The 17,398-nt window shown below is 36.1% G+C and overlaps 1 protein-coding gene across 1 annotated transcript in view; it reads right to left on the bottom strand.

Moving 5' to 3' along the window:
* The window catches only part of Kcnh5 (potassium voltage-gated channel subfamily H member 5), a 283,319-nt gene that overhangs the window by 248,901 nt on the left and 17,020 nt on the right, over positions 1-17,398 (bottom strand). The window contains exon 2 of the mRNA XM_027929653.2: positions 6,899-7,022. Within this exon, the coding sequence (XP_027785454.1) occupies positions 6,899-7,022 (124 nt within the window). The remainder of the gene's footprint in view (positions 1-6,898; positions 7,023-17,398) is intronic.

Raw genomic sequence — 17,398 nt, 5'->3', positions numbered from 1 at the left:
ACTCAAGCACAACACAGTCTTGGGATGGTTAATGGAATTTAAGGGAGCCAGATTTTAAAACCAGTAATCACCAGACTTGAAAACCTATGTGTAATAATGTTATTAATTTCATGCCTCTTATTGAATATACTCAATGAATATATATTGGGAATATAAAAAATATATAACTTCCACTTGCTATCTTACACTGAATGCCAAGTTCCCCTTTAGTAATTATAAATGCCTTCTACAACTTCAGTGTTATCTTATTGGAAGGAAAATAAAATTGGTTTCACAGAAGTGATCCATCTCTGCTATAATAGTGAGTAGCTATGATATAATTCCCTTGCCCTTGGAAAATTACAAACTGTAATTCATGAACAAGTCATATAACCTCTCTGACCCTCAGTCTCCTCATCAGCAAAATGATGATAATGTTAACACAACTCAAAGGGTGAAGATTAAAAGGATGACATGTGAAGTTACAAAGTACAATGTAGTTAGTGTTCAATGGTTGGAACATTGCTGGAATGTGTCTTATAAGTGGGGTTAGAAGGACCTCCTCCACTAGTCCCACCCCTATTCCTTTCCTTTCTCACATTCTGGGATTCAGATTGGATCCTGTTTGTTCACAGACTCATTATATCTCAAAGGGAGATGCCCAGAACCCCAGGCATCTCCCTTTGTGAGCCTACAAGATTTTTTTTTTTCAAACAGACCTCCTGCCTCAACTTACTGCTTTATAATCATGCCATATCAATGACTGGTGGCAATGTTTGGTTTGTGTCCCAAAAAATTGGGGAATAGGCAGCTTTGACTTACAACAGGAATTTTTTTCAAAGAATAATATTCTTTCTGCTCCCATCTATTGTATTGTAGAAAAACTTTGTTAAGAACTGTATGTTTAAGAAGAGACAAGAAGGTTCTAAACTAAGTCCTTAGTACAAACAAGCTTCATTATATCTCAAAGGAAGGATGTCTATAATGGTTGATGGACCACCAAGGAAGAAAAGAACTTTTACAACTCAAAAGAAATACAATCTAATCAAGAGCTCTACCAAACTATCTTTCTTTGTTATTGAGTGATAATGTTCCTAGACCAAAACATCACAAATATTCAGTCACCATTCTTAAAGGTGCTATTATATGCCAGCTGCAATTCACAGACTACCAAAAGTTTCCTCCAAAAACCAACACAGTCCATTTAATGCACTTGGGAACTGTGGTCTGTGGCTCAGAACAGGCTTTAACAGTAGGATCATTACAAAGGCTAAAGGGAGGTGGACTGAGACCTCAGGTCAAAAAGATCAAAAATCAGGAAGTGGGCTGGTGCTGTAGCTCAGTGGAAGAGCACTTGCCTAGCATGTGTGAGGCACTGGGTTTGATTCTTAGCACCACATAAAAATAAACAAATAAAATAAAAATCAGGAAGCCTGAGAAAAGGAGTTAAGGAAAAAGAATTAAAAACAAATAAGAACACAGCCTTCAAAATCTCAAAACTATAATTTTAGAATAATTCAAAGGCTTTACCAAAAGGCTTCACAACCCATTAATTCATATGGTCTTAAAAGGATTTAGATAGAGTCATAAATGGTAGATCAATAACATGTACTTAAGGAAAGCCATGGGTAGGACTGGTTGCCTCTAGCCTTAGGAATCTGACATCACTGAAGCACCTCCGCCTCCTGCACTTGTCCTCAGTGCCCCCATGAGGAGCAGAGCCCTCAGCCAAAGGGAAGCACACTGACTTTCATCCATCATGCATAATGTGCTCCTGTTGGCTGCTGAGTTAATCCTGTATTAATAAAACTGCTTGTGAAATCCATCCCAGAAAGTGTACCTTAGTATCTCTGTTTGGTTGTCTAATTTGATAGCTTAAGTAAGAGATTGTTAATAGCCTTCCAGAAAAAAGTAATTATATTTAAAAGCATCTAACTACTCCTTAATCCTCCCTTCCTACACACAAGATTGCTCTTCTCACCCTTCTATCCAAAAACAAAAAACAAGGCAGCAAGGGTTTTTTAAGTGTCAAGGTACTGACAGGTTAAAGGCTAACGTGGATCTTACCTAACCTAACCTATCACAATACGTCTTGCATGTCAGAGTTTCTTAAGGGTCATCAGATAGGATCTTATACTTTGAAATGCCATTCCCTCAAAACCTATACTCTCCTTTAAACTTGCAATACTTCTTGTGTTCTCCAATAAACAGCAAAACAGTTCAAGGCTCGGAAATGCAATTCTTAGATGACAAAATGGAATAGATTTGAAAATCCTAGGCATTCTGATGAGTCATAGAATTTTTTAAATTTTAACTAAAACAAAAATGAGACAGTAGCTAGCATACATCAGATTTTTTAATTGAAATTTAGATACTATAATAGCATAGTGAGGATGTGGGAAAATCAGCATGCTCACTCATACTGGTGAGAGCAATAGCCCAGCACCTGACTTTAAAATTCTGCCTCTGGTCTACTATCCATCAATCCCATTTCTGGGCATGCAGACAAAAGAAAAAAAAATCTCACATAAGCCACAAAAAAATGTATATAGGATGTTTATCTCCATGTTGTCATGGGTAGCAAAGAGTCAGAAGTTGGATTGCATGACCAGTAGGATGGATAAATCAAAGAAAGGCCATAAAGATACCAGAGCTCCAGGCAACACTCATATATAATAAAACAGGCTGTGATACAGGAACATAAAGAAATCTCAAAAAACATAACGTTAAATGGAAAAAGAAAACATAAATATTTCTGCATAGCAGAGATGATGGGGGTCATGTAGATGAGCACGTGGAAAACAGCAGCATTTCAAGAACACACATATTTAATAAGTAAATGGAAGATGGACTAGGAAGACATCCAGTAAACACACTAAAATGAGCAGCTACGGAAGGGGAATTTTTGAAAAAGAAATGAAGACAGCATATTGATAATATTCTAACAAATTGAGAAGAATGTTCAATTTGATTCTGTCTGATAGAGGAGAAATTGGAAAAAACAAAGAAGAAAAAGATAAGAAAACAAAAGAAATAAATCTTAGCCTCTTGACATTGTAAAAACACAAACTGGTGTTTTTAAAAAATTTCCCCATAAAACAATTCACATTTGAATATTATTAAAAAATGATTCTTTTTTAATTTTTTTTCAGATATACAGTGTCACCAGCCACATTTTTCCACATGAACTGGAGCTCACTGATTGGTAGCTTCTTCTTTTTTTTTTTTAATCATTTCAGTCATCTCTATAATTAATTCTGTTTAGAAAAAAGCTTGATAATCTTACAGGTTTGAGATTTTTTAACACAATTTTTCATATCTCTGTTTGTATATAAAGTATATTCACACCAATTCATGTCTTCATACATGTACTTTGGATAATGATATCCATCACATTCCACCATCATTGCTAACCCCATGCCCCCTCCCACCTCTCTGCCCTATCTAGAGTTCCTCTATTCCTCCCATGCTCCCCCCTCCCTACCTCACTGTGAATCAGCCTCCTTATATCAGAGAAAACCTTCGGTATTTGTTTTTTGGGGATTGGCTAACTTCACTTAGCATTATCTTCTCCAAATCCATCCATTTACCTGCATATGCCATGATTTTATTCTCTTTTATTCCTGAGTAATATTCCATTGTGTATATATGTCACATTTTTTTATCCATTCATCTATTGAAGGGCATCTAGGTTGGTTCCACTGTTCGGCTATTGTGAATTGTGCTGCTATAAATACTGATGTGGCTGTGTCCCTGTAGTATGCTGTTTTTAAGTCCTCTGGGTGTAGACCGAGGAGAGGGATAGCTGGGTCAAATGGTGGTTCTATTCCAAGTTTTCCTGATTGGGAGCTTCTTATAATCTTGAGTTCATCTAAAATTTGTCATTATTAAAATCAGTGAAGGTCTCTAAATTATTCACAAGGCTATTTTCTCTGTCAAATGATTTATCTCCATATTCAGTAGAAATTCAGTGATTCCAAAAGACTATAATTTGTCATTATTAACCCTGTGTCTCTAAATATGGATATAATTTTCTTCTTTCCTTTCTGTTTTTTTAAGTCTCATGTTCAAGGGCTTTATAGATTCATTTAAGAAATGGGGGGGAAAGCTGTATGTTAAACAAAACCTCAGAACTGTGACACAGACACAGTTTTATAAACATTTTGGAGGTGGTTTTCTGGGGTTTTTTTGGTTTTGAAGTTTCTCTCTCTTTTTTTTTATAATATGTTTTTAGCTTTTTCTAGCATTATTATCCTTCCAACACATGGTTTAGAAAGTAGGACTTTGCCATAATGTGTTTTAACAAATCTCCCACAACTAGACATTTTGATTATTTCTAGGTCTTCACTCTTCTAAATAATGCTGCAGTAAACATAAAATGGGTGTAGTTTAATTTTAAAAGGGGGATGAGGAAGTTTAAAATGGGAACGCATTAAAATAAATCATGCTTCCAAGAAAACCTGCCAGGGCTCAGATATCATTTGCTCATTTGTCAGATGCTAGACTTCATCGCTCTGTGTGGACCTTAAACTGGCTGCAATTTTCAGATTAGCAAAACACACTTGGCATTTTGTGCAAGCAAGTAAAAACAGTTCATGTTCGGAATATGATCATTTTGAAAATACAACTCTGATAGGTGAAGACTTCGGGGAAGGCTTGCACACTCTTTTTCACAGTGAAAAAAATCCAGCATAGTCCAACACTCTCTCCCTCACTCAGCTCGGATGTCCTGGATGAAATGCAGGAAATGGAAGCATGCTTTACAGAAGCACGGAAGAGCTGAGCTGGGGTTTATTGCAAAACAAGCCAATCTAATTCAACAAAAATGACACAATACACCGTCCTGTGTTCTATAGTGCATACAAAGTGAATAAGACCAGTTCCTGATTTCAAGGCACTTAATCTGGTAGTGGCGAAAGGAAGGGTTAAATAGCTCTTTTAGAGGTGAAAATATGTTAATATAACATGCCAGCCTTTTTTAAGGAATCCTTTTGTAGGAAAAATTACACTTACAAAAGTGAACCCCTTTGGGAATTGGGCAAATACATGGGATACAGAAGGAATGGGAGCAGGATTTCATGGTATGTCCAGAAATGAACAGCAATCCTTGCCCAAAAATTACAACAAAACCAATAAAAATTCAAACCCAAGGGATAAGTTAAGGACTAAAGAGTGATGTCAATAGAAATACACACAAAGAACTAGGAGGAATCAAAGAAAAGAGAGACACCAGTTGTTGGGGGAATCATAAATACCTTCAGGTACAAGATGGCATCTGAGACAGACTTGGTATGAAAATGAGATGTCAGCAGGTGTGGGAACATCAATGTTCCCTGGGACTTTCTATCATGCCTATTGCACAGGGTAAGGTCAACCACCAAATTTAACCTTTCCTTAACTTAAAAACTGCAGGGGATACAGGAAAGGGTGGTGCATGATGCAGACCTGCAATCTCCCAGAACATACGACACACCCCTAATGACAAAAGGCAATGCCTGCCCTATGGATAAAAAGTCCCAAAGAAATCAGTGCTACCAAAGGAGTTTCTCAACCAAAGGCCACACTTTTCATCACTCCTGTTTACCAACTGCATACCTGCAAGTAAAGACTGCATGTAGGAATGACTATAGCAGGGAGGACAGCTAGGCGAAGATACAGGAAGGAAGAGGAGGCTTGATCAGACTACTTCTCAAACCTAGATAAACATCAAGATAAACTAACTATTGACCCTATCCACCTGCTTTTGGTGATTCTGATTCAATAGATTTAAGAGGTAGGGGAATCTATGTTTTGCAAAAACTCTTTAAGGTTTAGTCAGGCTTAGATTCACCAGTATAATATGAAATCCCTGGCTTCATTTTAGATTCAGAATGAACATATAGTGTAAATGTAGATATATGTATATAGTTTCTCAGTATAAATGTGAAGATAAAAGATAAATCACTGTTTTGCTTAACATAGCTCAACCTCAGTTTTCTCATCTGAAAAACAGGATCAAACTAAAAAAAATTTTTTTAGATCCTTCACAGTTCTAAAATAGTTTGATTTCAGAGCTTAATTGAGAGCTTAAAAGAAAAATTAAATCAAGGGAAAAAAAACACCCCATCTGGCCTTACTGAATTGTTGTGGAAAAGTTTTAGATTCTAAATTGCTTCTTATATACAGTTTTCTTTTTCCTGGTCTCCTTTTATCATAATACTCTCTTTAAACTTGCAGAAATGGCGTATGTATATTTTTTAAATTGCCAAAAGTAATATAAATGTCAGAATTCTGTTTTACATAAGACAAAATAGCAACAGTACAACATGCCAACATTACAAAGCACATGTGATTGACACAAGATATAAGCACTTCATTTTCATGTCCTTTAAATACTCATGGACCGTGTTCTCCTTGAATGGGGCTTGTTTATTTTTTTTCTTTTTACTTTATTGGTTGTTTTTAGTTACATATAACATTAGGATTCATTATGACATGATTATAAAAGCAAAGAATGTCATTTGCTCTAATTCAGTCCCCAGCACTTCCCCTTGCCCTGCCCTCGTCCCTTCCCTCTTCCTTTCCCTCAACTCCGCTGATCTTGATTTTCTTTAAAACACTGTTAATCCCTCCACAGGTGCTGAATCCTTCAGTGGTTCTCTGACATGGGATGCTCCTCTGAACCCTCAGCATCTGATCAAAAAGTATTTGTTGAATGAATTAATTAATTCACAGATATGCAAAAATCTCTCTCTTTGCAAAAGTTAACAATGGCTCTTTAAACTACATATTTCCATTGACAATCCAGTATTCTTAGCTTACTAATATAAATTTTACCCTATAGATTGTATATGTGAGTCCAAGTAAGGAGAAAGCTTTTAGTTACTTTCAGAAGAGTGTTCAATTTTAGAAAAGATTCCTAACTTTTTCCATGACATACCTGCAAGTGCTGCTTTTCTGCATGACGTCAGCTCGATGATACCCAGAGAGTTTACAAAAACCGTCATTACTGTAAACTACAGGCCAATCCACAATCTGGGCATTTCCCAGTAAGAAACTTGATTCTAAGGAAGAAAGAAACAAAGGAAGTTACTTAGCCTTATTTAACAATTTACTTCTTTCAAGTAATCAAAGAGGCAAATTCAAAAATATGGCTGATTATGGTACAAGTAACCTAACCTATGAAATCAATATAGCATGATGATCAATGAGATCTGCAATACGTACAAGATTTATACACAAACTAAAAATGCCATTTAAAGAAACTATAATAACTCTTTGCATTCAAGTACACCCTATGTTATGAAAACAATGTGTGATTACTACTATACTATTATTGACCATAATAATTACACTTAAAAATGGGTTAATTTATTAAGACCCTATGGGCACTTTTCCAAAAATACTTGACAACAGAGGCAAATTGTGTGACCCCCCCCCCCTCCAAAAATTCTTTTAATACAATTTTGAAATTACGGGACAAATTCTTTGTATATTAGATTGATCTTGAGAAGTATAATTTTAAATAGTTCTAAGGGGTATTCTTTTCAGTAGAATGAATCAGACATTACTTTTCTGTAATCATATATGAATACACAACCAGGGTAATTTCACATCTCGTACAACCACAAGAATGGAAAGTTATACTCCATGTATGTATAATATGTCAAAGTACATTCTATTGTCATGGATAGCTAAAAAAACAAATTTTAAAAATTAAAAAATAAAGGGTCTTCTTTTAAAATAAAATTATTCAAAGATACTACTGTCTACCACATATTGCACAGAATTTAGAAACTGCAAGTATTACATATAAGAAATATCTCTACTTTATTAATATAGAAAAGTAGGTTTGCTTCAGGTATAAAATTAACACAAAAAACAAATATCTTTGTGTATCAATCTTGACTGAAAATCCAATCATTTCAGGCAGCCACTTTAAGCAGTCTTATAGATAACATGACAATAAATTAAAATTAATATTAAAATATTAACATAAAAATGAAAAATATTTTAAAATAAAAATCTTTAAAGAGTAAAAATTCTAAAATGAATACAGTACTCCAAACTTATCTCAAAAAAAAAAAAATCCCCCTTGGGCTCATATTCAGGGTAGTATACTCAAAATAAAAATGGGCTTATGAGTAGCAGACTTGAAGTCCTGTCTCAAAGTCAGTCTTCATAAAAATAATAATGCAATTCAACATTTGCTAAGTAGTAGTTACTACTTAAAATGGATTGCTCTGGATTAGACAATGGAATAGAATAAAGATTAATAAAACATACCCTTGGCTCTCAACAAATTTACATGTTAAGAAAAATAAGTGTATAACAACCGAATCCAACTTAGGAGAATAGATACTAATTCAAGAAGCACAGAACAACATATGAGAAAAAACCTTTTGAGAACACTAGGAAAAAAAACAAAAGTGGGCAGAAACTGGGAAAAAAAATTAAACACTGAAAAAATAGAGATATATCAGGTGAGACACTCATTTAACTGTGTCCATCCCAAGAGGACTTCCCAGTTTGAACAGTTTATTAGGTGATACTGCCCCAGCAGAAATGTCTTTTAAGGCTAAGGAGTCAAAGGCCATAGTCCTAACTACAAAAGTACAAACTAGGAAACTTCTAGAAGAAAACATAGGAGAAAATCTTGCAATATGGAGGGAGACAAAAATTTCTTATATAAGATTCATTTAGCAATCACCATAAAAAAGGTGTCAAATTAGGCTTCAATAAAATTAAAATCAACTAAGCATTCAAGGATACTGTAAAGAAAATAAAATAGAAAACTACAGCCTGGGAGAAAATATTCAAAATACACACATCCAATAAGAACTCCAATCCAGAATATATTTTTAAAAATTCCTACCAAAGATCAAACAACCTAATCAGCAAAACAAGCAAATGATTTGAACAAATATTTCACTAAATAAGATATGCAGTAGTAGTAAGCACAAAATACGACTTCACAGTCATCAGGCATGAGGTGGGTAACAACTAAAATCACTGTGCTATACCACTGCTCAACCACCAGAGTACTTACAAAGGCTAACACCACAAAACAAGCATGAGAATCTGAAGCAATTGGATGTCTTTATAAAATGCTCATGAAAATCTACAATGGTATGATTGCTTTGGAAAACAGTCTCTTGTACAGTTAAATATTCATCTATGACCCAGAAACTTCACCCCTAGATATTTATTCAAGTGAAATAAACGCATATGTTAACAAAAAGACTTGCAGAAAAATGTTCACATCAGATTCATTCATAGGAGCCAACACATTGGAAACAATGCAAATGTTCATCAACAAGAGAACAGATTCCAAATTGTGCCATATTCATACAAGAAATAACACTTAGCTCTAAAGTGGAACAAACTTCTGATACAGTTAACAACATGCAGGAATCTCAAACACATTATGATCACTAAAAGAAGCCAAATACTTAAGTAGCTATACTGTATAATTTCACCCACATAAAACTTAAATACAGAGAAAGCTAATATAGTAAAAGGGATCAGAACAAGGATCTCTTTCTTTTTTTATGATAAATGCTTAAGGTGATGGATATGCTAATTACCCAGAACAACAATTTCTTTTTTTTTTTATTTTTTTTATTTTATTTTTTTTATTTTTTATTGTTGGCTGTTCAAAACATTACATAGTTCTTGATATATCATATTTCACACTTTGATTCAAGTGGGTTATGAGCTCCCATTTTTACCCCATATACAGATTGCAGAATTACATCAGTTACACATCCATTGATTTACATATTGCCATACTAGTGTCTGTTGTGTTCTGCTGCCTTTCCTATCCTCTACTATCCCCCCTCCCCTCCCCTCCCCTCTTCTCTCTCTGCCCCCTATACTGACATTCATTTGTCCCCCTTGTATTATTTTTCCCTTTCCCCTCACTTCCTCTTGTATGTACTTTTGTATAACTCTGAGGGTCTCCTTCCATTTCCATGCAATTTCCCTTCTCTCTCCCTTTCCCTCCTACCTCTCATCCCTGTTTAATATTAATCTTCTTCTCATGCTCTTCGACCCTACTCTGTTCTTAGTTACTCTCCTTATATCAAAGAAGACATTTGGCATTTGTTTTTTAGGGATTGGCTAGCTTCACTTAGCATAATCTGCTCTAATGCCATCCATTTCCCTGTAAATTCTATGATTTTGTCATTTTTTAATGCAGAGTAATACTCCATTGTGTATAAATGCCACATTTTTTTTATCCATTCATCTATTGAAGGGCATCTAGGTTGGTTCCAGTCTTGCTATTGTGAATTGTGCTGCTATGAACATCGATGTAGCAGTGTCCCTGTAGCATGCTCTTTTTAGGTCTTTAGGGAATAGACCGAGAAGGGGAATAGCTGGGTCAAATGGTGGCTCCATTCCCAGCTTTCCAAGAAATCTCCATACTGCTTTCCAAATTGGCTGCACCAATTTGCAGTCCCACCAGCAATGTACAAGTGTACCCTTTGCCCCACATCCTCGCCAGCACTTGTTGTTGTTTGACTTCATAATGGCTGCCAATCTAACTGGAGTGAGATGGTATCTTAGGGTGGTTTTGATTTGCATTTCTCTGACTGCTAGAGATGGTGAGCATTTTTTCATGTACTTGTTGATTGATTGTATGTCCTCCTCTGAGAAGTGTCTGTTCAGGTCCTTGGCCCATTTGTTGATTGGGTTGTTTGTTCTCTTATTGTCTAATTTTTTGAGCTCTTTGTATACTCTGGATATTAGGGCTCTATCTGAAGTGTGAGGAGTAAAGATTTGTTCCCAGGATGTAGGCTCTCTATTTACCTCTCTTATTGTTTCTTTTGCTGAGAAAAAACTTTTTAGTTTGAGTAAGTCCCATTTGTTGATTCTAGTTATTAACTTTTGTGCTATGGGTGTCCTATTGAGGAATTTGGAGCCCGACCCCACAGTATGTAGATCGTAGCCAACTTTTTCTTCTATCAGACGGCGTGTCTCTGATTTGATATCAAGCTCCTTGATCCATTTTGAGTTAACTTTTGTGCATGGCGAGAGAAAGGGATTCAGTTTCATTTTGTTGCATATGGATTTCCAGTTTTCCCAGCACCATTTGTTGAAGATGCTATCCTTCCTCCATTGCATGCTTTTAGCCCCTTTATCAAATATAAGATAGTTGTAGTTTTGTGGGTTGGTTTCTGTGTCCTCTATTCTGTACCATTGGTCCACCCGCCTGTTTTGGTACCAGTACCATGCTGTTTTTGTTACTATTGCTCTGTAGTATAGTTTGAAGTCTGGTATCGCTATACCACCTGATTCACACTTCCTGCTTAGAGTTGTTTTTGCTATTCTGGGTCGTTTATTTTTCCATATGAATTTCATGATTGCTTTCTCTATTTCTACAAGAAATGCCGTTGGGATTTTGATTGGCATTGCATTAAACCTATAGAGAACTTTTGGTAATATAGCCATTTTGATGATGTTAGTTCTGCCTATCCATGAACAGGGTATATTTTTCCATCTTCTAAGATCTTCTTCTATTTCTCTCTTTAGGGTTCTGTAGTTTTCATTGTATAAGTCTTTCACCTCTTTTGTTAGGTTGATTCCCAAGTATTTTATTTTTTTTGAAGATATTGTGAATGGAGTGGTTGTCCTCATTTCCATTTCAGAGGATTTGTCGCTGATATACAGGAATGCCTTTGATTTATGCGTGTTGATTTTATATCCTGCCACTTTGCTGAATTCATTTATTAGCTCTAATAGTTTCTTTGTAGACCCTTTTGGGTCTGCTAGGTATAAAATCATGTCATCTGCAAATAGCGATAATTTAAGTTCTTCTTTTCCTATTTTGATGCCTTTAATTTCTTTCGTCTGTCTAATTGCTCTGGCCAGTGTTTCGAGAACTATGTTGAACAGAAGTGGTGAGAGAGGGCATCCCTGTCTCCAGAACAACAATTTCTGAAGGAAATAAACAGGGGACTCATAGGAAAGAGGCAAAAAAAGAACATTCTGGGAGATTTTATTGTTCTCTATGATGGTATAACTTGCTCAGGTTAACATATTTGTCATTGAACTATATACTTGTAATCTGTGCAGTTTACTGCATATAAATTTAAAAGAAAACCCAAGGAGGAGTATGGGTAATCCCTTTTGACCAGAGAATCAGGAGTTTTAGGAAAACAGTGATATCTGAGCTGAGGCTTAGCTGTGAGAATGAATATTATCTCTCCAGGGTACCTACAGCAGTTACAGTGAAGATCAAAATGAGCCAATTGCTGCAAAAAATCCTTCAGAAAGCATAAACTCCTCTATAAATATATATTTTCCTTTATATGTAGTATCAATTATAAATATGATCATCAAAAATGTCCTTTCCCCTCTTATCCCAGGCCAGTTTATCCTGTCTAATCCATAAGCTCTCCACTTCATGATCAGACAACTATACGGCCCAGCACACAGCCACCCAGTCTCCCTGCTTTAACTCCTCCTGATTTTCACTCTTATGCAAAAACTGACCCCCTGAAAGCCTCCTCCATCCTAGCCTCCTCAAGAATCCAAACAACTTACATTATCAAATCTATAATCCCCTTCCAGACTTATAGAGCCCTCTGAAATCTAGCCTCACCTTTCTACTAATGCAAACATATATCTCATTACTATTAAAGTCCACATGCCACTGCAGTTAAGTCCGTTTCTTCACTGTGTTCCCAAAACATGCTTACTCGTGATGCTCATTACTCAGTCAAAACACTTTCCCCCCACCTTTAGCCTACCAAACATGGTACTTTTCACTTGCGATCCTCCATACTTACACACCATTTCTTCCCCTTCTCAACCCACTGACATCTACTTTTATTTAGATGTGAACTGGCATGTCTTCAGGGCATCTTTCCTGACTAGGTTACATCTATTGTTACATAATTATTTTTTTGGACATGATTTACCTCTTCTGGTACTCTTTAGCAACCCAGTGTTTTTCAGACATTTTTTTAACTGAAGCTCAATTGTAAGAAATAAATAATAAGGTGTAGACATACACAAAGTGTGTACAGGCATGAACACACATGAACATACAACTGAAAAATTTCTGAGGACAACACTTACTGCATGAGATGTACTCTACCATTTTCTGTTCTGTTTCAGTTTGAGGTGTGTAAGTCAAAACCCATTACATCAATTTCACACCTCAATGAAGGGTTGCATCTCATGGTTTTAAAAACATGTCTGAAGCAAACCTCCAAAGCTTTGCAGGCCTCCCTCTCTCATAAACAAACTTGTTTTTAAAGACAAGTGCTAGGTTTAAATCAGGAGCTCTCAATGTTTCTAGTCAACTCTATAATTAAAAATCCTACCCTTCCTTCCCCATCATACCACTCTTAATAGCTCTGCAATGGAAAAGCAGGGTCCAGCTCAGCAGCACCCAACTATCACTACCCATTTGTTGTCGATAACATTATTTCGCTTATATGTCAATAAAAATAACTCTGCCCGATAACAGAATTAATAACAAAAGCAACCATGAGTAAATCATGTCCAAAAAGACAATTATGTAACAAGGGATGTGACCTAGTCAGGAAAGATGCCCTGAAGTCATGCCAGTTCACATCTATATAAAAGTAAATGTCAACAGGTTGGGAAGGGGAAGAAATGGTGTTTAGGTATAGAGGATCGCAAGTGAAAAGTACCATGGTTGGCAGGCGAAAGGTGGAGGGAAAGTATTTTGACTGAGTAGTGGGCATCATGAGTAAGTATGTTTGGGGAACACACTGTGCTAGGACTTGGGCCTGATGCTGTCCCTGCTACCTGCAACCCAGGAAACAACTCCCTCTCCCTTCTACTGATGGCTCACAAACAATAAGCCAGAAACTCACAAAGCCCAGACTACCAAAGGGAGAAGCAGCAACTAGAACACATGTTCTCTAAATTCTAATTCTTGCCTGAAAGATCTGCAAATTCAAACTCTTTCTAGGGAAAACTGTGTCTCTTTTTCTGCTTTAGATAGAAAAATAGGAAGATTAGGCATGAAGGGGAAGACCTAAAGCAACTTCCCCCATGCAAGATTAATTCTCCTTATTGGCTTCAAGGAAGACTTGTGTAGGGGGAAAAAAATGAAAGTTTTATCAAACTAGTGGAGATTTTCCATTACTTCAAAACCATTTTTAAAAAATCTATTGGATCTTAACCAATAACACAGAATAAGAACAATTTAGATATCTGCCAGGTATGTTCTATAATATCTGTTTGCATATTCAATCATACCTAGAAACTCAGCATTTTTTAAAACCAACTTAAAGTTCAAAAGAATAGAAACTTGCTTTCCATTCATATTTATACTTTATGATTGAGTTCAGTAACTTAGACCATCAAAGAGTGACATCTTTGGACCAGTCCTCCCAGCCCCTACCATAAAGCTTTAATGATTGCTCTTTAATAATATGCACTCCAGGTCTATGGAGGACAAATAAAAGAACTGTTTCTATCATTTCTGAATGTTTTATAAAACCATAGTACAGTAAATTAGCCATAATGCTAATATAAGAACTCATCAACTGATAAATGTTCATAATAATCAGAATACCACAAAAATCCCTGTCCCAAATAGTCTCTCCACTCTTGGATCCTCTCTCAATGCTACCAAGAGAATAAGTGAAAAACCTGGGGAGTTTTAATTAGGTCACTGGTTTTCTCATACACCAACTAGTGATAATGATAACTACCACTCTGGATAATTATGAAGGTTAAATAATTGATAACGTCAGCAAAGTTTTCACAAACTAACTATTGGAGCAGAAAGGCTTTATAAAATATTATTGTATGCAAAATTCTTTTCTAACTGTGTCATATATGCGGAGAAAGTTTGCAATGTGGGCAAGGCGTGAGTGTGAATGCATATATAAGGGAAAAAACATCTAAATATTGAACCTACAAACCTACAAAATTATATTTATCAGTGAGAACTAAACTACAATAAAATATTTTAAAATGAGAAATACAAGAGACATATTTTTTTAAATAAGACCAAATTAGATGGAAAATGCCAAAAACTAAAGGATCTGTGACCTCCTTTTGTAAATTTGCCCATGTGTTAACTGAAACATTCCATGTATATATGAAATAGTCATATAATTGTTCCATTCCCTGCAACCATAAAACTTCTTGTTTCAACAAATGAGAAATCTAATATTATTAATAAACATTAAGAACAAGATAACAAATTAATTAAAATTGCTTCCCAGAAAATTCTAATTTCCTTTAGTTTTAAAACATAGTGGAGAAAAGAAATCTGATTTCAGAGAAATAACTTCTCTGTAGAGCAAATGAGCTGCAATACTAGAAAGGGAGACAGCCCAGAAGTTTCAAAAACATGAATCCATTAAGGAAAGCACCCAGAATTCTCAGGGGGCCTCACCCTGAGATGATGAAAACTAGTTTTAGTTTGTTCTCACTTTCTTAGTACACATGGAGCCATGAATTCTGGAAAACCCAACCTTCCTTAATACCCAGGCTGCTCTGGTCCTTGAAGATATTTACAAACATTTAATCTCCAAATGGTTCAAATATACACTGCAGTCCTGTATGGGGTGCCTGAGGATCAGGGCGTTATCCCTACCAGCAGGGAGGATTTCAGAAGCTGCAATTCCACACATCAGCAGATTCTTGAATGAATTCCTATAAGAGGTTTGGGCTTGAGAAACATTATATTCTTTCAAGACCACCCAGTGTCCTCTAAGAGGTGGACCTGAAATAAAACAAGTACTTTTTCCTCAAGAGTTGGAAGGTTAAAAACCAACTCATAGGCCACTGGTTCAAAATGGTCCCTTAAGGCCATCTGAAAAGTTAAAAAAATCAAAAAATTTTTAAATATTTATTTATTTATTAGTTGTAGTTGCACACAATACCTTTATTTATACGTAGTGCTGAGGATCAAATCCAGGGCCTCACACATGCTAGGCGAGCACTCTACCACTAAGCCACGACTCCAGCCCCCCAAAAATCAAATTTAATATACAATGTTTTAGGAGATACACACACATACACACCTTTTAGAAGCAGAGAGAGGATGGTAGTTACCAGAGACTGGGAAAGAGAGATGGATAAGGAAAGGGGAGACACTGGTCAGTGGGTACAAAGTTATTATCAGATTATTTCAGAGCAAGGTGACTACCGTTATTAATAATATATTACATATTCCAAAATTATTAAAAGCAAGAATTTTAAATATTCTTACCACAAAGAAATGACAAACACTTTAGGGGACAGATATGCTAATTAGTCTAATGTGGTCATTCCACAATGTATACAAGTATAAGAACATCACATTGGACTCCAAAAGTATATACAATCATGACTTTTCAATTAAAAACAAAATGAATCTTTTAAAAATGGCCCCCCCATGAACAATTATCAGTGTTGATCAACCTTGGCTGCATATTTGCTTGAGAGGAGGGTGGGAGAGATTGGAGGAGGACACAGGAATCACCCACCCAAGACACCATACCTGTTTTAATTAGTCTGGATTGGAACCCAAGCATTAATATTTATTTTTAAATCTTCTCAGGTGGTTCTAATGTGCAGCCAGGGTAGAGAAGCACTAATCTAGTGCAATAATTCCTAAACGCTGGCAGCTGCAATAGAATCTTGTCATGAGTGTCAAAAATAGAGATTGCTAAATTCTAATGCAGATGCACTGAATTGACTCCCTCAGGATAGAATACAAAAATACAGCCATAGAGACAAGTCTCATGCTCAGTCAAGTTTGGGACACTTTGATCTGGTACCATACTACTCAAAATATTCATCGGGCATTACCCAGAAGTTTATTAACAATGCAGAACCTGAGACCCACCCAAGACCTACACTTTAACAAGGTCCTCAGGTGATTCCCAAGCACGTGAAAGTATCCTCCTCATGCAATCTTGCCTTCCTTTTTTACTGGTGGAAAAGCAAGCCAGGAAAGTTAAAGGACTGGCCTGGTGGACATAAGTCAAGATTGTCCTATGTCATTAACATGGGGAAAACATGTTGGTGTCATTCCACAATTTCAGAATTTATTGGATAACAATAAATTCACAAGCTACACCACTTTTATCAACGGGAATTCACTGAATACTTGTGGGTCACCTGGTAGTCATAAGCTGGGCAAACCCAGGTCATTTCATTCCAATCTTAATTTCTATTATCTATAACACTCAAGTCACACATACTTCACACAGTAATATATAAATAAGTCAGAGAAAGACTAATAAAGGGTTTAATGGACTCAGGGCCACAGATGCTGAACCAAGAGTACAGGCAGAGAGAGAGACATGAATACAGAGCCAAAGAGTCACTGAAAGTGGCCAGATAAAGATTTTAATGAACCAGTTCTGCAGCGTTGTCAAAGCAGAGGGTCCAGATAGATGGCAGTTTCAGTTTCAGAGTATCAGCTCAAGGTGTCAGCTTGGAGTCGGCAGTGTGT

Source organism: Marmota flaviventris, chromosome 2 (genome assembly GCF_047511675.1).
Source record: "Marmota flaviventris isolate mMarFla1 chromosome 2, mMarFla1.hap1, whole genome shotgun sequence".
In the NCBI taxonomy this organism is placed as follows: domain Eukaryota; kingdom Metazoa; phylum Chordata; class Mammalia; order Rodentia; family Sciuridae; genus Marmota; species Marmota flaviventris.
Note: the sequence above shows the minus strand (reverse complement) of the source record. Positions and strands in the feature narration are given on the sequence as shown.